The sequence below is a fragment of the Abramis brama genome (assembly GCF_963993115.1).
Source record: "Abramis brama genome assembly, chromosome: 14".
Lineage (NCBI taxonomy): Eukaryota > Metazoa > Chordata > Actinopteri > Cypriniformes > Leuciscidae > Abramis > Abramis brama.
The window spans coordinates 36,099,365-36,123,671 of NC_139976.1; the positions used below are offsets into that span (position 1 = coordinate 36,099,365).

Below are 24,307 nucleotides of genomic sequence, written 5' to 3' on the forward strand. Positions count from 1 at the left end.
GGTTAATTCTGTTATCTTGCACACACACAGTGAGGCGCGTTTCAGATACTCCTCTTTCTTGATTCCTCTTTCGAGTCCCCGTGCACTTGGATGGACACATACACACAAAGTATGTAGTCAAAATACCCGTCTCGGCAAGTATTCACGCAAGCACATTCGGTTATGTCTTAAGTGAACGAGAAATCGGATATGTATCATTATTGGATCTGTGCGTGCATTAAGTGACAGCAACCTATAAATATACCTATACCTGTCATGTTAATCAAACACAGCTTTAACAAAGATCAATCTATATTAAATTTATACAGTGAACAGTGTTTTTTATTTATTTAATTATTACATTTCTGTACCCGAAATTAATACTACAGTTAGACCTTACTTTATTTGTAACTTTGTTATGTTGTATTTATGTAATTGCTGTACATTACTTGTTCTTTTTACTGTCTGTTCACTTGCCTTTAATAATGATTTAATTTTATAAGTTAGGCTAGTAGTTTATGCTGTGGTATCGGAGTACTTAAAGTGAGCTTTCAGTAATAAATGGAAAGCAAAGTTACCTCCCATTTGTAAAATGATATGATGATAACTTTGAACAAACATTCTATTAATGTTACTGGAAGAATGTTTGTTCATAACTTTGAGAAAACCTTGCCAGAATGTCCAAAAAGTCAATTTCTGTAGATTTGAAATATTCTATCAGATAAATAAAGTGATTATGGTGTTAATAAATTGCAGCATGCTAAATGAATCAATTTTCATACATCATATTTTACTCAACATGTATGAATATATAATACATATGTTGCCTTAAGAATTGAATTTAAATTAATTTCAAAACAGAATTCAATTTCATTTCTAAGTCTTGCGCTTAAGATTATGAAACTAAGGGTGCTTCTTAGAAAGAGATTTTAATTTATAACAATTATGATCATCCCCTACTGAAAAACATAACAATACGTGATATAAATGAGTGCACTTTAACCTTTCCATTGAGAGTTCAATTCCTGAAACTATAATGAAATCATGTTACGTTTTTTTAAAATAAATTATATCAACTAAAATCTAAAAGTGCATAGAGAATGTAGTTTGTGTCCATCAAATGTGCATATTTTCTAATATTTTAAGAAGTGACAGACGAAATCTTCATAAAGAAATCTAAAAACATCCAAATAAAGTTTTTAACTAGATTTTTGCTGATGTGTTTAGAAAAACTACTACTGTATATTAACATATAGTACAAGTCTGTAATCATTTTCAAACATATTTATGAGGGACACAAATCTTTTATTATGACCCAACTCAACTGGATTGATTTTATTGTTGGTGGTGTTCCTCTAGAGAAATGCTAAGCTAATGGCTTCATCCTGAAGGAGAGTGATGAATGCTCCCGAAAACCTCTTTCTGGACCGGCGTGGGAGGAAGATGTTTTTATAACACAGTCAACAAAAGACGGGCCAGCACAAAGCCAGCAAGCTCTGAAACGGCAAAACAGACCGGGAGGTGCATGTTGGCACGAATATGCAGGTCATGCTAAGGCCTTGCCACAGTTTTCAACTTCAAATTTTCGAACATCACAATGGCCACTGTTTGTGTTGGAAGCATGACTTTCTTGAGGTAACGGCAATCATGGGATTGGTGCCTAGCTTGCAGTTTTCTCACCTGTGCAAACAGCATTAGAAAAGGAAGCGGTCTATTCTCAAGTGAGATCCTTGATGAAATATGTTGCGGTGCCCCTCTTTGATCTAATTTGAATGGGTTATACTGAACCATATAAAGCCAGAAATGTCATCCAGCAAGATTTCAACTGAACAAATCCACTCTGAAGATGATCCTAATCCACAGAGAAAGGAATTACCAGCGATCAGCAAAAGCAAACGTCATCTTTTAAATGACCCTCAAAACTCATGTTTTCTACAGCTACACAACTCTTCGTATACATGGATTATTGCACATATGTTAAGACATGTGAAAGTCATTGCGGTTTGATGCAACAAGAGCCAAGACAGGAAGACTTACTGGAGCAATATTTGGGAGAGGGATAATTAGAAAAGTGTGTTGCTCTTACAGGTCTCATCTGTTCGGAGATCAGTCTTCCAGTCTCTTCCCTCGAGATCGAATCCTAAACTGACTTTTCAGATCCGCATTTCTGCCAGAACCAGAAACCAAAACATGGTTTCTCCATGCTGTCCAGTGTAGTTACCTGTTGGCACGTCAGATTAAAGGGCTTTTGTAAAATGCTAATAATTGAGAGGACCAGGAAACGTGACTGTGTCGGTTTAGGTTTATGTGAAGTCAGCGTTACCTCCCTTTCCTCCTGCTTTGTGAGACATGGTAAGAATATTATGGTGACATTTCCCTGACACTGCTGTTTTAACTGCTCCTCTGGGTCCTCAAACGTCTTCTAGGCCTAGAGCAGTTTAACAGAACAAGTCTGGATGACCTCCTCCATGTTTATAAACAGCCTTAAAGGGGCCGTAAGTATTTTTTGGGATAGTAGACAAAGGGCCAGATTTATTAAACAGGGCAAATTAGCATCAGAGCGCAGTTCCAGCAAAGTACAGATGGGAGAGGAAAGTTCAAATTATAAAACACAGACGCAACTGGATCATTTCCATATTGACCAACACAATCTACCAGTTAGCGTCTGGCTTAAAGGGATAGTTCACCCAAAAATGAAAATGCTGTCATCATTTACTCTTCCTCAAGTTGTTCCAAACCTGTATGACTTTCTTTCTTCTGCTGAACACAAAAGAAGATATTTTAAAGAAGGTTGGTAATTAAACAGTTGCTGGTCCCCATTGACTTCCATAGTATTTTTTTTTTCCTACTATGGAAGTCAATGGGGTCCATCAGTCGTTTGGTTACCGACTTGCTTCAAAATATCTTCTTTTGTGTTTAGCAGAAGAAAGAAAGTCATGCAGGTTTGGAACAACTTGAGGAAGAGTAAATGATGACAGCATTTTCATTTTTGGGTGAACTATCCCTTTAACAAGTTTTTTTGGGGGTGGTAATGAATAATGGTGCAAACACCAGTAAATTGACAAGCGCAAACATTAGTAAATCATCTTGTGCGATTCATTTAAATACTCTTTTCCCATAAATATTGCGTCTAAAAGGGAAACTCCTACATATGCATGTGCAATAAGATCAGTCACAAAAATAACCCTGTCCACGCCTTTTCAGCGAAAATTTTTCACTGCGTGTCTTTAGTAAATCCTGACAGTAGTTTTTTAACACCAAAAGGGGGTTTGCACTGGAACAAGCTGTTAGTAAATCTGGCCCATACATTTTTTAAATAAATAGGTGTTGTGAGGTATCCCAACTGTCTCTCTGACACTCCTAGACTCTGTAAACGACAACAAAAACACAAAAAGTAGGACCCTGGAAACCATGCAACACTCCAAAAACGTACCTATACATGCGATCCACTGCTGTTTCCAGCTGAAATCAACACTAGTGGCAGTGAATCACAGACAACTTTCATTCCTTTTCAGGTCAAATATGATTACAAGGGCAGATTATTGATTTATAAAGACTTATTTTTGAGTGTTTTTTTTTTTTTTTTTTTGCACTATACTATTTTATGACCTCAATACACTTTTATCACATGCATGATTTGTAAACTAATACATTTAGGAATTTGCATCACATAATCAGCTCCATATGTGTGTCTTTTCTGATGTACAGTAGTACATCAGCTGGTACAGCATTGCACTCAGGTGCGAGTCCCGTGAAACACAAGTCGTGATAAAAGAGCTCAAAGACTTGGAGAAGCAGATAAAATGGCATGGTTGCTTCAGCAAATGCCTTTTTACCTCACTTTTGCTTTTGTTAACACTATCGGTTATGTCTAGAGATGGTACGTTATTTTCAAAAGCAATAGAGCATTAACCTTTTAGCACCACTTGCCAGACATTTTATTTCCGAACTGCTTCAATACATACAACAACCAACATAAAACGCAGCCAGATTCACATTCATCTGTTTTGGATGAAACTGAACCCTCTTTTAGTGCAACTCGCATTTTCATTGAAAGTGCCGCGAAACAATATTTTGCAGAAATGTCGCTACAAGCTCTTTTTCCAAATGGAAAATCAAAAATGACATCACCCTGAAAGAGGAAAGAAAAATGTATTAAAAAAAAGTTACTGGAGATATATGAAGGACTAAAAATAACAGAACGAAAAATAAATAAATAAATAAATAAAAGTAGAAATAAATAAATAAATAAATGCAGAAATAATAGTGAAAATAAATACATTTTGGTAATATAAATGGCTATTTCTGTATTTTTACATGTATTTATTTATTTATTTATGCATTTCTATATGCATTTATTTATGTATTTATACATTTCTTTATTTCTGTATTTCCACATTTCTACATTTATTTTTCCCTGCGCATGTATGCTAATTGACCAATGGCTAAGCCACGCCCCCAAAAGCGATGAGCCAATCACAGTACGCATAGCTAACCCAATACACTTGGACATGCTCTGCTTCCTCGTCCAATTGCAATGCATTGTGGTTATCAGTTTTCATTCGTTTTTGTTTTTTCTTAGTTGTCATTTTGGCTTTTAAACAGCGTGTGTGTGTGATTTTGGTTGGGTGACAGTTGTAGGTTACAGTTTGACAAGAGTTTACAGTTTGACAAAAGCACAATGTTGTGTTTTACACAAATATAAGTAGGCTAAACACTTTGCAGTTTTAATTATGTCCTGTATGAACAAAATGGAGTATGTTTTTATGTTTCCACTGTTCGATCGCGCCCGCTCTCTGACACACACACACACACACACACACACAGAGACACACAAACACACACACACACACACACATTCCAGCAATACAATCTTGACATCGCAGCCTGTTCATTATTCTGCGCTCACACCAAACGTGAATAGAGCGTCAAATTCGCGCGTATCCGCGTCTAGTTCGACGCGTGAACATTTTGAATCCAAAGCGAATAGGACACGCGTATAAAGCGAGCGTTTGAAGCGAAATAGCACCAAACTATAACGTTTACACTGTGAACTGTAAATCTTTGTTCTGGAGCTGAAGCTATCGACCTTCTCAACAATACGATTATTAATATAACCCTCCAATGCATATTTAAGGCCCTTTTGGTGACATCGAGATGATATATAATCTTTCTGTCTCCAAAAAATCATCAATTGCCTCCTGTGAAATGTCTCCTACTGTGACAGCTGCCAAAGCGCCTGTTACCGAATGTTGACTGTTTGTCCGAGTGAGTGGAGGGGGCGTGGCTTAGCCATTGGTCAATTAGCATACATGCAGGGAAAAATAAATGTAGAAATGTGGAAATACAGAAATAAATAAATGTAGAAATGTGGAAATACAGAAATAAATAAATGTAGAAATGTGGAAATACAGAAATAAATAAATAAATGTAGGTATAAATAAATACATATATAAATATATACATAAATAAATATATAAATACATAAATATATAAATACATAAATAAATACATATAGAAATGCATAAATAAATAAATAAATGTAAAAATACAGAAATAGCCATTTATATTACCAAAATGTATTTATTTTCACTATTATTTCTGCATTTATTTATTTATTTATTTCTACTTTTATTTATTTATTTATTTATTTATTTTTCGTTCTGTCATTTTTAGTCCTTCATAGTGATACTGACCTGAAGATTCATTAACCCATACTTTGCTATGCATTAATTTACAGAAGCACTCTCTGCCCGTCAATAATTTTATACTCATTCGTGTTTGCAAACATTGGATTGGCTGACATGACTTTGGAAAGGGGGCATGTAGTTGAAAGAATAGGGGTGGGTCTAATTCACTGTCCAAATATCATCAGCCAAATAGTTTTTAAATGTTTTTAATAGTTTTTTTCAAGATGAAAAACCCAATGAAAGATTAAAATTGTCATATTTGAGTAGTGCACCCCATCCTAGGACGATGAATGACTGCCCTCCAGTTCAACTGACTGGGCTTTGAAAAGCACTAACCTACACTTAGCTTCGGATCTGCGCCGGGCATGTGAGCCTACGCTTCTCCTATGATTTTAGTCTTTCAGTTTCTGGTCTGAAAACACAAGCCCTTTGCATATCCGAATACTTTTTACGCCCTGTGTAAACTTCACAGCAGTTTCTGGTCTGTATCCAGAAAGCATATTTGCGGTGTGTGATAACATTTAACTAGGAATGCATGTCTCTTAAAACTGTTCCAGGACCTTTACCGGCAGGTAAAGCTGAATTTGAGTGTATTGGGAAAACTCGACATGGCTCTCAGAGAAGGGACTGACATTAATGAATCATTGTCATCCTATACAGCTGTTATCCTGGCTGTTTCAAAACAGATGACTTAATGCCTGGGTTATCTTAAGCTAAACAGCAGTTACTGGGACCCAAAACTATGATTAACACAGTGTTGTTTCAAAACATTTATGAAGATGAAGTAAATCAGACCAGGATGTGTGTTCAGACATTGGTGATGGACGATTGGGACAATACAATAAATAATCTCAGTCCCAAGGGTCGTATAGCAACGGCTTAAAACCTATATGACTTTCCTCTGTGGAACACAACAAACATATTTTGAAAAATGTCTCTGTATTTTTTTGTATACACAATGAAAGCCAATGTTATGTCGTTAAGCACTTTATTGGCTTTCTTTCATTCATGCATTTGGCAGATGCTTTTGTCCAAAGCAACTTACATTGCATTTAAAGGATACATTTTATTAGTTCAAGCATTTCCCTTGGAATCAAAACCTTAACCCTGTTTAAGCTACGTGAATGCATTATATGGACAAGAAGTTTTGTCCATTATAAAGATTTTCGAAATATCTTTTTTGTGTTTCACAGAAGAAAGAAAGTCAGGTTTGGATAGACAAGAGGGTGAGCATGATGATGGAACTATCTCTTTAAGAAACCTCTAAAGTTGCACCAGCAAAAATCTCCAGAGTTCAGTTCCTCTAAGGACGTCTGGCTTGAGGGCTGCAGTGCAAATATCATGCTAAGCATTCCCACGGACAACTTCTTTGTTTTATTCCACTTGTTAAACAGCAGGCCACGGGCTGGTAGACTGATTCTGAATCACTACCCAAGGCTGCCACTGCCAAGAAAGCCTTTGGGCCACATGAAAGCAGAAGTGGAAGCAATGATGCCAGACTTAAAGGACAATCCAGGGGTCGATTTCTGTATCTGGTCCTTTTTTTTAGCCCCACATTTGCTGTTTGTGTAACCAATATTCCATTTATATATATAGCGGGACTTTCCACAATGATTCACATTACATAGGAAAGAGGAATGGAGCAATCTTTTAGTCAGTTTACCATCAGTCATTAAGTTTTGGCCAATAGTGATAGTTTTTAGTAAAAAAAAAGTTTAAGATTACAAAATATTTGAGTGTCAATGACCATTAAGTTTAAGATTGTGTAGATGTCAAAATATTCCTTTTTTAATCAGATAAACATGCCGATTCCTCAAAAACCGATCCAGGAAGCCCAATAATGGTGCACCTGAAGCCAAAAACTCTTGTGCAATACAGATGTTGTTTGTGATGCTTTGATACTTCAACTTCCCCTCATTCGGTGATGAAGCACATACAGAAAAATGACCTTTATGCACGCAATGGCAAAGTGATTAAAAATACTGAATAATGCATGCAAATAAAATTGCTTAAATTGTTGAAGGCTTGTAATGTTCTCAGAGGGCTGCAGATGTTCATGTGCATGTGATTTTACTAAATGTCAGTTTTTCCGAAGTCTGTAAAGAGGAAAAGCGGGGTGTTGGGGTTGGCTATGTCTTCTGCCATCACATCATGGGAAAAACTGGGACCTCGTATGAGATGTTTTTGCTCGCTCTCAGCTGAACACTTCCAGAGCATGTTGCATGACACATGAAAAAGGATTTATGATGCATTTACTGGTTTCTAATGTGTAAAAACTAACATATCTAGCATATTTGATAGCAGTATATTCATTTAACATACCCTAAATGCTTCCTGACACAGTCAAAGAATATCACTGTCCTTTCATTACAGAGCCGTCAACTCTATGTTCATAGGTTAAGCAATAAAGGAATATTAAAACAAACTAAAACATCCTAAAAACCAACTAAACAAATAAATATGAGATCAATGCTGTTTAGACAACCCACACATTACAATGAGAGCCTCGTGAGACTCGTATATGGCAGCATAACTTACATTTGCATTCAAAATCAGAGGAGGACAAAGTACACAACTTCCTTACTTGAGTGAAAGTACAGATACTACCGGTCAAATATTACTCTGTTACAAGTAAAAGTTGTAAAGACCGATTTTTACTTAAGTAAAAGTACAGAAGTAATCATTTTTAAAAGTACTTAAGTATCAAAAGTAAAAAGTAAATGTCAGTGCATTGTTTTATTATTGTTGCATTGTTGTTTGTAATACTTACAGTACCTTATGCCTCTGAAGCAACCTAGTAAATACACCTATCAGTTAGTAAGAGCTTAGAATGTTATAAAACCTATAGAAATTAAACAACTGAATTTACAATTTACAAAAAAAAAAAGTTTTTATTTAACACCCTACCACCCCAACAAAAGAAGTACACATCTATGTGTATCCATTCATGCAATACAACAGCAACACTGCTTTAACAAACAGCAAAACAGAAAGACCTATTTGCCATTGGTGCGCACACCTCACCGAGGATCTGTTTTCGTCCATTTTGCCACCAGTTGATTAGAGTTCAAAGAAAATTATGGGAAATCGCTGAACTTCACGACACGTGACCCTACAAGAGTGATTACTGATAGGCTGTCTGTCACCTGCAAAAGTTCAATCACGAACTTTGAAAAAAAAAAAAATCATCCCCTGACTGACGTTACTACTTTCTACTCAAGGACCTTGAAAAAAGTAGGATATTTATCTTTCAAATGTAGTGAAGTTAATGTAAAAAGTTTCCAGAATAAATAATACTCAAGTTAAGTACAGATACTCAAAAGGTGTACTTAAGTACAGTACTCAAGTAAATGTACTTTGTTACTGTCCACCTCTGAAAAAAAGGTGTTTAATATAAATAAGTGTGCAATTGGACTAAACATCCTCTAAAGAATCTTCCCAGACCGACACAGATCATGGGAAAGGATGTTGTCTGTTAAACAATGGTGAAGGACAAGAGACAGGAAAAGGAACCACAGAGGAATGAAGTTGTGACCGACTGAAGCGCTTATTCAGCAAACTTCACATGTACCACCCCTTTGCTCATCATTACACACACACAAAACAAGAAGTTGGCACAATACAAAAATAAACCGGATGACTTCTGCAAACTGTCACTGTCTACACTCATCAATGCCATAGAAGATCCATTTTTGGTTGCACAAAGAACACTTTATTAATCTGAAAAATCTTTTTCCACTATACAGAATCTTTTGTGGAATGGAAAGTTTCCATGGATTTTAAATTGAACCACTGATACCATACAATAAAAAAAAACTTTTTTTAGTGTAATACTGCACTGCACAGCATTTTCTCCCTGAACTTTAATTGAACCCAGCCAACTGATACCAAACAATGGACATCTGGTGAATATCTATTTTGGTGATGCGGAATGTGAGAAATTTGGGGAAAATACAGAGGATGTGAGTGGAAATGTACTGGCCTACTTTATCCTAGCAGTATGTGGAAAACATCAGGCCAACAGACCGCAAAAGCATCCCTAACATCTACACTTCATATAGATCAAGTTGCCTTTAAATGTGATTGACTGACGGGTTTATGTTGGAGAGCAGACAGTTTACCAGCTGCAAGACCAAAGAGATTAAAGATATAACTTACAGATATCTTTCCTTTAAGTTTGAGAGAGAGAGAGAGAGAGAGAGAGAGAGAGAGAGAGAGAGAGAGAGAGAGAGAGAGAGAGAGAGAGAGAGAGATTCTTTGTTTCAAAACAATGAGCAAAACGATTGAATTATAACTGTTAGGCCTACTTACTTGTCAAGGACAAAATACAAGTCGAATGCGCCTTGACATGATCTCTCCTCCTCCACATCTTCTTCGGCTCCCGCAGATGGAAGCGTGAACAACAAAAGTCCAAAGAAAAGCACGCCGAGACACATTTTTACTACAGAACGTGCCATCGTTTCTTATTGCAAAAACATCAATCCTCAGTCAAACAAATGGCCATTCACATTATCTTTAATATCGAGCTTGAAATGAGCCTCTGCTGAGATCCTGGGGGAAGGATGCACACAAAGAAGAGGAGTTTTTGCGGATGTTGACGCAGTCCTTACTCACATCAGTCTGAAAACTCTCAAAACTTGAGATAACACACGCTATTCCCAATATGCACTGCACAGAAAGCCGATGTCCAGGGAAAAACACCACAAAAAAAAAAAAAAAAAAAAAAGGTTTCCAAATTTGTGTTTAGTGATATAAAACACGGGCCACTTTGCTGTTTTTGGGTAACTTTGAAGAACTGTTGCCGCACGAAATCCACGTGTAAAAAAAGGCTAGATGTATTTTCCCCCAAGCGCTTGAAAGCTATTTAATGTAAATGTGCAAAGCAAAGACTGAGTCGTTTGAGAAAAGAGCCCAGGCTCAGAGTTGGCAGAAGAGGATCTGGTGTCAAATTTCTACCCTTGTAGGAAAAAATTGGGGCAGTTTCTTCTCCTGCTCCTTGAAGGTTTCCTCCCTTCTTTTGGATATGCAAAACACGTGTTTTTGCGATGTCTTTTCGCTGTTTTGTCTTGTCTGCTTTTGACGATAATAAAATAAAACAAAAATAAATAAAACTAGAGTAAAATATTTTATTTTTAAGCATTTTCCAAAAGGGTTTACCAGTATATATGACTTTATTTCTTATTCTATACTATAGTCTAAACCACAATTATATAAGTGCAATTTCCAGGTGTTGGGTCAAGATTAAATAATAAATTGACAAATTAATGTTTCAATTTCATTTACTTTCCCCTTTCTGCCCTGTCAGTAGGTGGTGTTAAGCATGAGTGCCTTTTTATGCCAATTCTCCAAGGCTGCATCTGAAATCGCACATTTACTACATAGTAGGCGAAAAAAAGTATGTGACAAAAGAAGTAGCCTATGTCTGAATTCATAGTACTCATTAAAGTATAGGCAAAAAGTCCCCAATTTACCTACTTCTTCCGGTGACATCTTGTTATTGAATAATATTGATCACATAACGAACTAAACGAACGTATTTCTAATAGGCCTATAGTGTGTGTCATATCCCCTACATGAGGAAGGAGTGAACAAAAATGAGTGAACAAATTCGGACAATCTGGATATATATAAATATTGTGCTTCGCAGGGGTCTGTGGATTTCTTTATTATGGAGTTATAATTCTTTAATTCTTTATTATGGAGTTATAATTGTGGTGCAGTATATAATTTAAAGGGGTGGTATAATGCCCTTTTCACAAGATGTAAAATAAGTTTCTGATGTCCCCAGAGTGTGTATGTTAAGTTTTAGCTCAAAATATCCCACAGATATTTTTATATAGAATGTTAAAATTGTCACTTTTTGAGGGTGAGCAAAAACGCACCGTTTTCTGTCTGTCCCTTAAAATGCAAATGAGCTGCTGCTACCGTCACAGAGGGCGGAGCCTCAAGAGCTTGTGTGTGTGTTTGTGTGTTAGCAGCTCTGATAACCTCACACAGACACACACTGAAAAATTCAAAAATGTTTAGCCTTTTATGTTCAAACCGGAGTCGGACAATGATGGAGAGACTCAGGAAGAAGTGACAACATGTCGAATGTTACAGGACATTCTGTTACCCTGGTAATCCAGAGTTCTCGCGAGCAACTCGAGCAATTTATATTGCTGATGTGGAGTTATCTTTCAGGCATTGATTAGCCTATAATCAATGATAATCTTTAAATTCCCGGTGGCAGGGTTTATGTAAATATTGGGGTTGGTGATGTCACTAACCCGGGAGGAATGTTGTGTAGTCTCTACCAGCCGTTTGTTGTAGTCCTTAAAAAACGCAAAAAGCAAATATCTCCCTTTGCTTTGAACTTTGAGCATTGTAACTTTGCAGATGTTGTTTATGCTCAAACAGCAACATTACACACTAACTTAAGTCAGAAAAGTGAAATCATAATCAACCACCCCTTTAATGAAGGCAGTTTTCTACTTCATAGTTTCAAGCATCATTACAAAATGTCTGACACCCAAAATACAGCAGTAAATAAAGGAGCAGAGTGATCGGTCTACTGAGTCATTCAGTGAAAGGGGCCGTATTTCTTCTGAATATCAACCAATGAAGTGATCCTTTCAAAGCCTGCCCTCGAATGCCATTTGCTTGTGCTGCAGTCAGTCTTTAAACGCTGGAGACACACGCTCTCAGAGAAAGCGATTAGTTAGTTCACTTAAAAGATTCATTAAAGGTCCACTGAAGTGCCTTGAAACATGCAGCATTATTCCATGTGTTTACATTATTTCCACTGAAACAGGAAAACAGCCCCCTTTTTAAAATAGCCAATAGTGTTTCGTTTATATCACAGCTGGTCAGAGCTGTTGATCTTGGTAAAGTCGCATTTGACAGCTTATGAAAGCCACAGTCCAATAGAATCCCCTTTAAGATTGAATATGAAACTGTTACTAAAGATGTTGTTACTAAACAGTGATCATAATCATGCTGAGGATGTGTAGATTGAAAAGTGTGTAATTTATGTTGGTGCATGGCACCGGTGTTTTCTCTTCCGAGTCTGTCTAACTGTTTCTCCTCCTAATCTCCTCAATCGCTTTAAAATATGTAATTCTGTGTAGAATTCAAATGAGTCCGATACGTTTTGTGGTCAGCACTGACTCGATTATATGATCCGCTGTGTGTATCGTGTCTCTGAACCGGAGCTGCGGTGGTTCATGTGACACTAACATGAAGCCAGACTTCATTCGCCCCAATGGAAAGCATATTTACATTGTCTGAATTGTTCCCTATCCCCTATATAGTGCACTATGTGCCATTCACCATATTGAAATTAGTAAATGTGTGAACAAGTGACCGATATCAGCCACAGCTTCAGCTTCTATTTATAATGTAGGGGGCGGAGCTTCAGATTCTAGAGAGCATTTGATTGGACAGAAAATCTGATGAGAATCTGAAGTGCAGAGTGATGTCATCAAATGATCCATATTGGCAGACTGTAAGTTTTGATCGCTTATCTTCTAAATGCGAATTTTGTCATTGTTTTGGAGCACACTAGCTTATAGATAACAATAAGGCTATATTCATTCTAAAAGCCAAAAAACTTGCAAGGTAATACTGAACGTAATAGCAGACTGAATGTTGAACTCATGTGAACTCATTCGAATTCCTCAGATGAACTTGATGTCGTAATTGTTGAGCTGCTTAGACCAGTCCCAGTAAACAATTACCGTAATTCATTGTTGAAATATGGTTGAAAATAAGTCGGTCCACCTTGGACTGGTTTACGACGTAATTTCAGCTAAGTAGTTTCGGCCGGACTGTTTGACTATGTGATTTCAACTGATCATTTAAGACAGGATAAGTCTGTTATACATGCTAAAATAGTTATATTTATAGAGTTAATAGTTATAAAACAAACTACCAAAACATGTTCATTATTATCTCAAATAAATTTAAAGAGTTTTACATATTCCATCAAGACGTTGAAGACCGACCTGTTTTCAACGTTGAAAAGTCGTAATTAGACATTGAAGATTTACGTCTATTCAACGTCTAATAGACGACTTTTTGCTAGCTGGGGTGGATCAGGTTAAATTGTGAAATATTTTTGTTTTATTTATCTGGTTTTAGATGCCATTGGTTCTGCTGGGTGTTGTAGCAGGTAAATGTAAATGTAAATGTAAATGTAAACCACCATGACCAGTGTAGCCATGTATAACTAACCAGCCAAAACCAGCATGACCATGGCCAAAACATACATAACTGATAACAAGCAATAAGTTAACCCAAAACTTCATACAGAAATCAGTTTTTATTGTTGACCTCTAACTTTGACACACGCCATTACACTATAGTGTATTGAATGTAATTTATTCCTGTTAAAGTCCTGTTGACAAAAGGTGCTACATAATTGAAACTTTAGTATGGCAGTGGATGTATTTGACCGCATGCTTTGGTCCAGTGCTGGATGAAGAAGATATGCTGCCATCTTCTGGCACTTGATGATAATTTCTAAAAGAAAAGGTGCAGTGAATCATATAGTTTTATCAGAGCCGGACAGTAACAGAGTACATTTACTTGAGTACAGTACTTAAGTACAATTTTGAGGGATCTGTACTTTACTCGAGTATCATTTTTGGGGAGTACTCATGACTTTACTCAAGTACATTTGAGAGGCAAATATTGTACTCTTTACTCCACTACATTTCTATCCATAACCGTGAGTACCCGTTACTTCTTCTAAAAAAAAAAAGAAAAAAAAAAGGAAAAAAGAAACATCTCGGAAACCCTCAATTTGTTGTTTCCCTCTCAAATGTGATTGGATTGTGCAGGCGTCACTGATTGGGACAGCCTATCAGCAATCACCTTCAGCTTTCCGCCAAAGTCAACTCCATGGTCAGATTTAGATAAGAGACGAAACCATGGACTAAACAATGGATGAAGACGCAGCAGGTCCATCCCGGGAGCGATATTTTTTTTTCCAGGATGGTAGGGGAAGACTCATGAATATTCATTAGGGAAGTCATCCCTGATTGGTCTTAATCCCAGTGACGGGTAGGTTTAGGGGCGGGGTTAGGGAGGTCATAAGACCCCCAGTGACGGGTAGGTTTAGGGGTGGGGTTAGGGGTAGGTCATCAGACCAATCAGGGATGACTTCCCTAATGAATATTCATGAGTCTTCCCCTACCATCCTGGGGAAAAAAATATCACATCCCGGGAATGTGCCAACCCGTGGCCCCACCTTGCCAGACTATTTAAATTTTCTGAACAAGTTAATGATAGTTTTCGCTTCAAGTGTTTGCTGTGTTTACCAATGTAAGCACTGTGGCAGTAGTAATGCAATATTTAGAAAATGTACTCTTGTACTCTTGATACTCAAGTACTTTTAAAAACAAGTACTTTAGTACTTTTACTTAAGTAGACATCTGACTGTAGTACTTTTACTTGTACTTGAGTAAAATTTAGCAAGAGGTATCTGTACTTTTACTCAAGTAATGTAGCTGTGTACTCTGTCCGCCTCTGAGTTTTATAATGACATTCAGTACAGCAAAAAGTGCATTGTGGACTTACCAAATATGAACAGTGTTTTTGCTTATATTCTGTGTGGTTAAGTGTGTTTGTGTTATAACTGTGATTTAAAATTTTTTTTGAGATTGCAAGTAGTTAATTTAAGTAGAGATAAATAATCTTAAACCATCACGCGAATTAATATGACTGGAATTGGTTTATGTTTGCTAAACTAATTTTAGCTCAGCTGTAAGTAATTTTATATTTATTATTTAAAACACATTACAACTTGAACAGTTTCCATGTGATACAGTATTTATTAAGTTTTATCATTTGGTTTCAGTCGCGATTTCCCCCAAATAGATTTAAGGTGCATTTCAAACAAGACAATTTTCATCTTTTTTTTTTTTGTAATATGCATGAGTAGATGTTTACAATACAAGCATATACAAGCATAAACACATTTTAATGTGTACAAAGTAAACTAGTACACAAAGTACCCAACACTTACATTCAAGTTCAGACCAGGCCTAATCTGAATATCACTTGGAGAATATTACTTTTAGAGATCGCAAGCTTTAGATTGGATGGGTTAGAAATAATACAGAAAAATAGAAAAAGATTTGAACTAGCAACAGAAGGCTTAACTTTGTACTTTCTAAACATTACCTTAATGATCTACACAAAAAAGTCATCCTTCTAAATAACTAATTTGCTATATAATTTGGCTTCCATAACAGGCCCGGATGAACAACTTATTTTTGGCCGGAAAAATGCTTATAGAGCATGCCCTTGGCTGTGTCAAGGGCAGCATCAGCGGGCACTGGAATGTGTGGGGCAATGCCAGCACCCTCCCAGGCCGGACCCTGAGCAGCGTCCGAGTGCTTGATGGGAATAGACAGGAACATATCGCTTTCGCCCACACGGAAGGCCTCTGGGGGGTGACAACCTCCACGGGTTGTCTCACCGATAATCATTGCACGTCCCAGCCTTTTCATGATAAAAACAAACTCCTCAGCAGCTCCAGCGGTCACACCACTGGTGAGGATTATTAAACTCTTTTTGCTGCCATATCTCTTGCCTAGATAGAGAAGAATTGCACACTTAATTTTGCAGTATGAAATATGCATATAACAATATGCAACCCAGACAGCAACAAAGTGTCTGCCCAGATCTGGTACATGTGGATTCAACGCATACCGGATGTGGGCCGGATCTGGGCCGAAACTATGTTGCTGTCTGGGAACACATAATCTACTTCAGGACACTGCATTTTTTATGTTTAGATAAAAAAAGCTAGACCAGTTTTGAAATTGGTCTTCGCAAAGAGTAAAATAATAAATTAAACATGTCAGTTTAGTAATGTACCTGTAAGTTGTGTAAGGGTCAGAAGATCGCTTGTGGTATTGGAGGGTCTGTCATAAACGTGGTCCAGCGCAATCTGCTTGTCACCATCAAAGAAGTATGAGCAAAAGCCAGCGATAGAAGAGGTAGCTCCACCAACATTGTTCCTTGAAAAAAAATTATAATAACAAAATTGATCGTAATATCAAATTATGGTCAAAGCCGGTGGATTAAAAATGTGTACATTATTGAATTTCATTCAGAACTGGCTATTTATTTAGCTGGATTTATAGTGCGAGAAACAATTATGCAATACAATAATCACCTCAGATCAATGATCAGCGCGTCAGTGTCAATCACTTTTTTCCAGACATGTTCCACAATGATCTGAGCAATGGCAGCAACTTGTTCAAAATCTCCAAACATGTCAAAGCGAAGGTAACCAATGTTGTTTTCAAATACATCAGTCTGGAATGAAACTTTGATGAGCTCAATGAACATCTCGGGTGTGGGATTCTGGAAGTTAAAGGAAAATTGTCATTTATAATTTTGCCTCATCAACCAACACATCTATGAATTGTTATATCTATCTATCTATATATATATAATGATTTACCATTGGAGGAAGTGCAGGAATATTGCTGGTGGTCTTCAGGCATTTGTCCCCTGACAGTTTTAGGAGGTCCGCTGAGAGCTTTACTTCCAGTTCTTCTTTTGTGGAGATCAGTTTGTATTCCCCACTGGATGCAACAGCTCCCAGCTTCTCAGCGACATCTTCCCCAACACTTGGAAATGCATAGTTGTCTGCAACCAGTGTGGCTGCCGCCTGAACCAACCCTGGGATTTCAGTACGAAGTTTAATGATTGCAATGGCAGCGTCAAGGGCATCTTCTGCTGCAACTTCAACATCTGGTGCCACTCCAGTGATTTCCCAGCTCTTGCCAGTGATGGGGTTAATAGACTTAGCAACTGGCACAGACACATAGAAGTCGGTGTCACCCACCTTGATTTTGGCCATTTTCATAGTTCCCCCAGCTGTTTTCTCCCCAACGATTGTGGCCCTTTTAAGGTGTTTAAGGCAATAAGCAACATCTTCTGCAACCCCAAGAGTATCCTTGCTTGTCAGAATGATCAAGGGTTTGGAGGTTCCATATCTTTTTCCCAACAGGGTCGGCATGGACCACAACTCTATGGTGAGGTCGGACGTGCGATCGTACACCGAATCAATGTGGATTAATGGCTCAGGATCAGTGTAGTAAGACACAATATATGGGATTCCGGATGTCTCACCACTGACAGCATTGCGGAAGTCAAGAATCATGCCAGATGTTGGGAGCACTTTATCCCAGATGTACTCCAGCAAAAGAGGCCCAACTTTCTGAGCCATCTCCTCACCAATGATGTGCTGAATCTTCAGGTAGCCAATGTCGCCATCCAGGATCTCAACTTTGACCGTGTCTTTGATCATTGCGGCCAGATGCTCCGGTGGGATGTTAGGCATGGCTGGTGGTACCTTAGGAACGAAACCTGGCTCGTATGTGACGTCCACTCTGGAATCACTAATTGTTTTTTTAACCCCATCAGCCAGAACACTGGCAAGGGTGGTAGGATCTGAAATGCCGAGGATCTCCGTGTTACTACTCGCAGCGTCAATTGCCTCTTCCAAGCCGGCGAGTTTTTCTGGTGAGCAGTAGTTGTCTATGAGTATTTTTGCCATATCCACAATAAGTGTTGGGGAGAAAGCACAGTGAGCCACATTACTGAAGATCAACAACGACGCTAGTAGAACTACAGCTTGAGCCATTTTGGCAGGTTTCGGATTCCTGCTAATGCGGCGCAACTGAACTCTCCTTCTGCAGAGAGGTTTGTCAACTGAGTCTGCTTCGACAGTCAGGTTTCTGTTAACACATGCATAAGAAGCTTTTCCTCACAATAAAACCTTAATCTCATTAGCCAAAGTTCCTCAGTTAGAAAATAGCAAGCTAAAATGTAAGTTACATATATGATACAATAATATGAAGCACTTGTAGTTAAATTAATGGTATTTATTTATATTTACCTTTGTAAGAGTGTTTCTTAAATACAGTATTAAGGAAATGAAATTCATGTGTATCAAATAACATTTTGTTGTAATTTCAGTGGCTAAAATGTATACAAAGGAAACATTTACTGATGTCCTCTTTTTTATTTTATTCTATAGCATGTCCATTTTTTACATTAGTATGAGTATACAAAAGCACACCATCAAAAGAGCATTCTGGTGAAAATTATGCTAAACAATTTCAGAAATATGTCAGAAATAGCTTTAAAAAAGGTAAATTAATTTCTACTACATACACATAAAACATTAAAATAACTTAAAGTTAAAATGCTTTCGACAATGTTTCGACAGTTTTACTGTAAAATAAAAAAGAAGAAGAAGAAGAAAAAAAATAATAATGAAGCCCCTAGTTGTTCTATTTCCCTGAATTTTTCTTTTGTTGTTTTTTGGCAATTATTTTCAGGGCAACATTAAGTGCATCATTTGCTTGAACTGCTACATGTGGTTCAACCCCTGACACACTCCATGCTTTTCCAGTAACTGCACTCAAAATCACCTGGTTGGGAATGGAAGCATATAGGAGGCTATTCCCAATTTGGTATGTTCCACTTGAGAGGGCGCCTCCGATAGTGGGCTCTCCAATTACAGTGGCCCTTTTCAGGTCTTTCATTGTTCTAGCGAATGCCTCAGCGGCTGATCCAGTTATGTGACTTGTCAGGATATAAATGTCTTTCTGAAAGCCGTACCTCTGTCCTAGCACTTCTGGAAGGGTCATAACCTTTGTCGCAGTTGTTGTGGAGCGATCAAAAACAGTGTAAAGGTGTTTCAAGGGTCGTGCATCAAAAAAATAGGTGCAAATTAGTGGAATCGCTGTGGAATAGCCACCCGTGTTATACCTCATGTCAATTATGAGCGTGTCTGTGTTCACCAGCTTGCTCCATACAGCTTTGATGAGCTGGGGACCAATTGCTCGCACAACCTTTATGTCTTCCATCATGTCGAATCTCAAATAGCCAATGTTTCCAGACATTACCTCTACTTTGAATAGGGCATCAATGATGAACCCTACCTCTTCAAGGGAAGGGATTTTGGGGATGTCATGAAAGGATTCCGGTTCAATTTCACAGTAGAAAATGTGCAGTCTGTGGTCACCCGAGGTCTCTTGGAGATCTGCAGTGAGTTGAGATGCAAGAGATTCATAGTCAACAACTGACCGGTACAGTCCCTCGGTTAGTTTGGACTGTAACAGTCTACTCACTTTAGCTTCAACCTCAGGTACAGTGTAATATTTTTCCAAGAGTTCTCCAACTTCTTGCACTAAAGCCTGAATATCCTTGTGAAACGCAATGATTTCATGAGCTCGCTCAACTGCATCTTCAGCAAGTACGATGGCATCGGGAACTACACCGCCTCCAAGCCAACATTCCCCATTTATATCAATGAAATTTATGACAGGGACAGTAATGGCAAGGCTTGTTTCTTCAACTTGAAAAGTCTTGGAGTGAAGGAGTGTTCCAGAGGTGATTTCCCCAATAACAGTGCCTCGGTGCAGGGACTGCATCAGGTAAGCGAACTCTTCTCCAGCTTCTGCTGTGTAATAGCTTGTCAAAATATAAATACCCTTTCTGGAACCATAGGACGGTCCGCTGATGTTACGGAGAGTGTGGAAATCAACAGTCAGGTTTCGGATGCTGTCGTAGATTGAAAAGAGGTGAGTGTTTGATGAGATGTCGAACATGTAGGAAAGCAGAATTGGCAAGGCCTCGGTGGATCCACCGGTGTTATATCGCAGATCGATAATCAGATTCTCAGTGTCTTTGACAGGTTGCCAAACCTTCTCTTTGATTCGATCCTCTAGTCCTATCAAAATGGTGGGTGTTGGGAACCTGTCAAAACGCAGATATCCATTGTTTCCTGAGAGAATTTCCAACTTGAATAACGGATCAATAGGATTATCAAAAGATGAATGGTCTTCTGGTGTTGCATCCAGGCCATTGTCAGGCAATTCTTGCATTGTCTTGATATTTAAACGAGGGTCTTCAAAGACCGACTGCAGCTCATAATTAAGTTTCGCCGCCAAGTCCTCCTCAGAAACCACTGTGAAAAAGTCTGTTTTAGCGAGCTGATTTAGCAAAGCAGGGATTTTATCTTTAAACAAATAAAATCGTTTAATGATGTCTGACACTCTTTTAACTGTTTTCGGTAGTAATTTCCTGACAGCAATGAGGGACTTGGCTTTGGCAACTCCTTCCTTCGGGTTGACTGTGACGGATGGCGAAACCCCGTTCACTTCCCAGCTCTGTCCTGTTACAGGATTCACAGATCTAGCAACCGGAACCGTGATATAAAACCCAGAGTCCCCAACGCTTAACTTTTCAACCTTAATAGAGCCTCCAGCCGACCTTTCTCCAACAATGACAGCTCTTTTGAGATGTTTTAAGATGTAGGCAACCGCTTCAGCCACGCCCATGGTGCGCTTGCTGATTAAAACGATCACTTCTTTTCTTTTCCCATATCGTTCCCCCAGGAGGGTCGGCATCGTCCACAGCTCCTTCGTTGTGTTAGTGGGTCGCTCATATATTGTGTCGATGTGCAAAAGTGGTTCAGAGTCGGAAAAATAGGAAACAATGTATGGCAGACCAGATAGCTCTCCCGCCGTGCTGAAACGGAGATCAAAGATCATCGCTGACGTATGCGCAACCTTCTTCCAGATGTTGTCGTGAAGGAGGCGTCCCAGTTTAGACACAGTCTCCTGACCTATAATACGGTCAATCCTCAGGTAGCCAACATTGTTATCCATCACCTCCAGTTTAACCGTGTTCCTGATTAGCCGTATCAGCTGTTCAGTAGGCAGCGACTGAAGTGCAGGTGGCGTGATCGGAGTATAATTAGGCTCATAAGACACACTCAGTCTGGGATCATTGAGTGCACCCTGAACGCCCGCAGTCAGGACTGATGCCAGTGTTTTCCGATCGGAGATGTGTAGGATCTCTCCGCTGCTTATGGCTTGTTGGATTGCCTCCTGCATACCGACTAGATTCTCTGGGAAGCAATAGTTGTCAAGCAGAATTTTAGCCATATCCAAGACAAGCGCAGACTGAAATGATGCGCCGACGAACAGAACCCGACAAGCGACTATGATCAGGGCAAAAACTCTTACAGTCCCTGCCATCTTTCGCCGTTGGTTGTTGAATTTTGTCTAAGCCAGAGGTTTTCGTCCATTCATTTGGTGGTCCTTTGGTAGATAGAACAGGTTTTTGACAACAGCAACCACATAAGAGGCTTTTGCTCTGAATAAACCTTTAATCGCATTATCTGCAGTGCATCAGCAAGACATTGACAGATCAAAATCAATAAATATGGAAAAAATACTCTCTAAATATAGATATATCTTTCTAAATACACAGCTTCATCATGACTTAAAGGGACAGTTAAACAAAAAAATTTACTTACATCTGTGGAACACACAAACACATTTTTTTTTATGTCTTGGGATTTTTTTTTAAACAAACAGATTAGTTTTTTTCAAAATATCTGTTGTTTCACGGAAGAAAGAAAGTCATACAGGTTTGGAATGACATGAGGATGAATGAGGAAGATGTTTGTTTGGAAGAAAAGTAAATCATATTATGGAAGGCTAAATGTTTAAGTACTGTGTATTTATTGGTTCATCTGTCTTTTTTTTGCATTTGGTCTCAATGGTGGCACTTTATTTTACAGTCCTGTTATTTTACTTATTATAGTAATTACAATAACTGGGTAATAACTAGGTACTAACCCTAAACCTAACCTTTACCCATGTAGTTACCTTATAATACCCAGTACTTTAAGTATAAGTACACATAAGTGCATGTAATATAAAATAAAGTGCAATCATCTCAATGTTAATTAATCTCAATGTTTTTGACCATGACAGGGGTCCTGGAAACATTTTAAGCATTAGAAATATTTGAGTGAAATTTGGGGAATTATTTTCCAGTATATGTGTCTCTTTACACATTTGCTTTTGGATTATAGTCCAGTCATCCCTGTCGTCATGAGGAAAATAAGGTCAAGCTTTCAAAGGTGACGTCTGGGTCAGGCTAATGATGTGATTACACTGCTGAACAGGTGACTGATAAATAAACACCAAGATAGAAATGCATTTGTATATGCAACACCACAAACCATAACATATATTTCTCACCAGGCAATTTAGACAGTGGCTTTGATTGTATAACATCAGAGCATTACTCTTTTTCTGAAAGAGGCTCATTTATTAACTCTTTGGCAACAACTGTAAGTTATTCACATACCGAATAGTTCTTGTTTTTTTTAATCTTCTTATAGATTTCAACGCTTCATTCTTTTCTATTATTTGTCTAAATATCAGAGCATTATCGTGAATTTAGAGGCCCTTGCCACTTTTACAGGATGAAATTATGTAACCCCACATTCACTCAACACTAATTGGTGCTGCACTGTTAATCTTGCTTTATCTTTTAATGCTCAGAGTCTTATGCAATTCTATCTGATGATTGCATGTGGCCAATCAGAGATTGGGAATCTCATTTTAAGATGACTAGAGTTTTGTCCAGTGTATCTGATGGGAGAAAATGTTTCTCAGCTGGAGATAGAAACAGGTTTGCATGAATATCTGTCTCTGAAACCCTGAAAAGTATTGCTACGCTGACCTTTAAAAAAAAAAAAATAAAAAAAAATAATATATATATATATATATATATATATAATTCCACAAACACGTCCTCCTCACTATGTCTGAAATTTACCAGAACCATGCAAATCCTATGAAGTTTGTGCCTTTATAAATTCCATTATGTTGTTTATCATTTGATGATCATGCAACTACAGTATTTGTTAAGATCTAATGAATTTTAAGCTATTACAAAACAGTGTAGGCTACCAGTTCTAACCAACAATTGCTTACCTGACTGAAAAGCTCCACCAGCAGCAGAAAGAAAGCACTCACCACACACACCACAATGAGCTTGGCTTGCTAAAAATGTATTAGGAAAGCCCAAACTGAAATTACTTTGATGCATGATTTCTTGCAATCAAATAATTTTTGGACTTTATTGATAAAATGTAAATCAAATTACATCATTGTAAAACAAAATATTTTGTATGTAAATATATATGCTGGACATACAATGGATTATATACAAATCTTTTTGTGGGGGGAGAAAAATAATAAAATGAATGAAAAAAAAATAAAAATAATTAGAGAGCCGTTTGTACAACAGGAAGAAAGAATACAATTGTAAGTTATATCCACGAGCGTCAATAGTGCTCAAGCCCTGAATGTTTCCTTCTGGAACTCTAGTGGGAGGTATTGCGTAAGTTTTGTTTATTGTATATGAGCATTTCCCTGATTATTTTTGTCTGGAACAACCCAGAATAGGTCAATTTTGAAGCCAAGCGGGACCACAGGGGCATTGTCCCTAGCTAAATTCTCATTATGCTCCATCCATATATATTTTTTTAAATGAATTCCTAAAGAACTAGATATAGGTTTAAAATGCTTAGAAACTTTGCAGATGTAGACCTGAAACAAACACAAAGTACATGCAAGTACACGTCACACTGAGAGCACTGTCAGTGCACTATTACTCTTACTGTTTTGAGCAGGGTAGATCTTACAAACATGTTTACAGCTTTATACATCATTTGGGGGTGTTACTCTATCGCCACCTTGAGGTTTCTTACTAGTATGTACAGCTGGACCGCATGCCTGCAGTGCACTGGGCAAGCATTG

The 24,307-nt window shown here is 37.9% G+C and overlaps 3 protein-coding genes across 3 annotated transcripts in view; all 3 read right to left on the reverse strand.

Moving 5' to 3' along the window:
• Positions 1–10,626, reverse strand: part of antxr1c (ANTXR cell adhesion molecule 1c) — a 37,770-nt gene extending 27,144 nt beyond the window's left edge. The window contains exon 1 of the mRNA XM_084134570.1: positions 9,981–10,626. Within this exon, the coding sequence (XP_083990696.1) occupies positions 9,981–10,126 (146 nt within the window). The 5' untranslated portion in view covers positions 10,127–10,626. The remainder of the gene's footprint in view (positions 1–9,980) is intronic.
• Positions 10,627–15,415: 4,789 nt separating this feature from the next.
• Positions 15,416–18,544, reverse strand: rbp3 (retinol binding protein 3). Its single transcript, XM_084134693.1, has 4 exons — positions 17,128–18,544; positions 16,837–17,027; positions 16,536–16,678; positions 15,416–16,248 (listed from the first exon to the last, which is right to left on the reverse strand). The coding sequence occupies exons 1-4, from the start codon at positions 18,313–18,315 to the stop codon at positions 15,923–15,925; spliced, it is 1,848 nt and encodes a 615-aa protein (XP_083990819.1). The 5' UTR covers positions 18,316–18,544; the 3' UTR covers positions 15,416–15,922.
• Positions 18,545–18,967: 423 nt separating this feature from the next.
• Positions 18,968–21,724, reverse strand: irbpl (interphotoreceptor retinoid-binding protein like; the record flags this gene model as incomplete). The annotated part of the gene is made up of 1 exon (XM_084134692.1): positions 18,968–21,724. The coding sequence occupies one exon, from the start codon at positions 21,722–21,724 to the stop codon at positions 18,968–18,970; it is 2,757 nt and encodes a 918-aa protein (XP_083990818.1).
• Between the last annotated feature and the right edge of the window lie 2,583 nt (positions 21,725–24,307).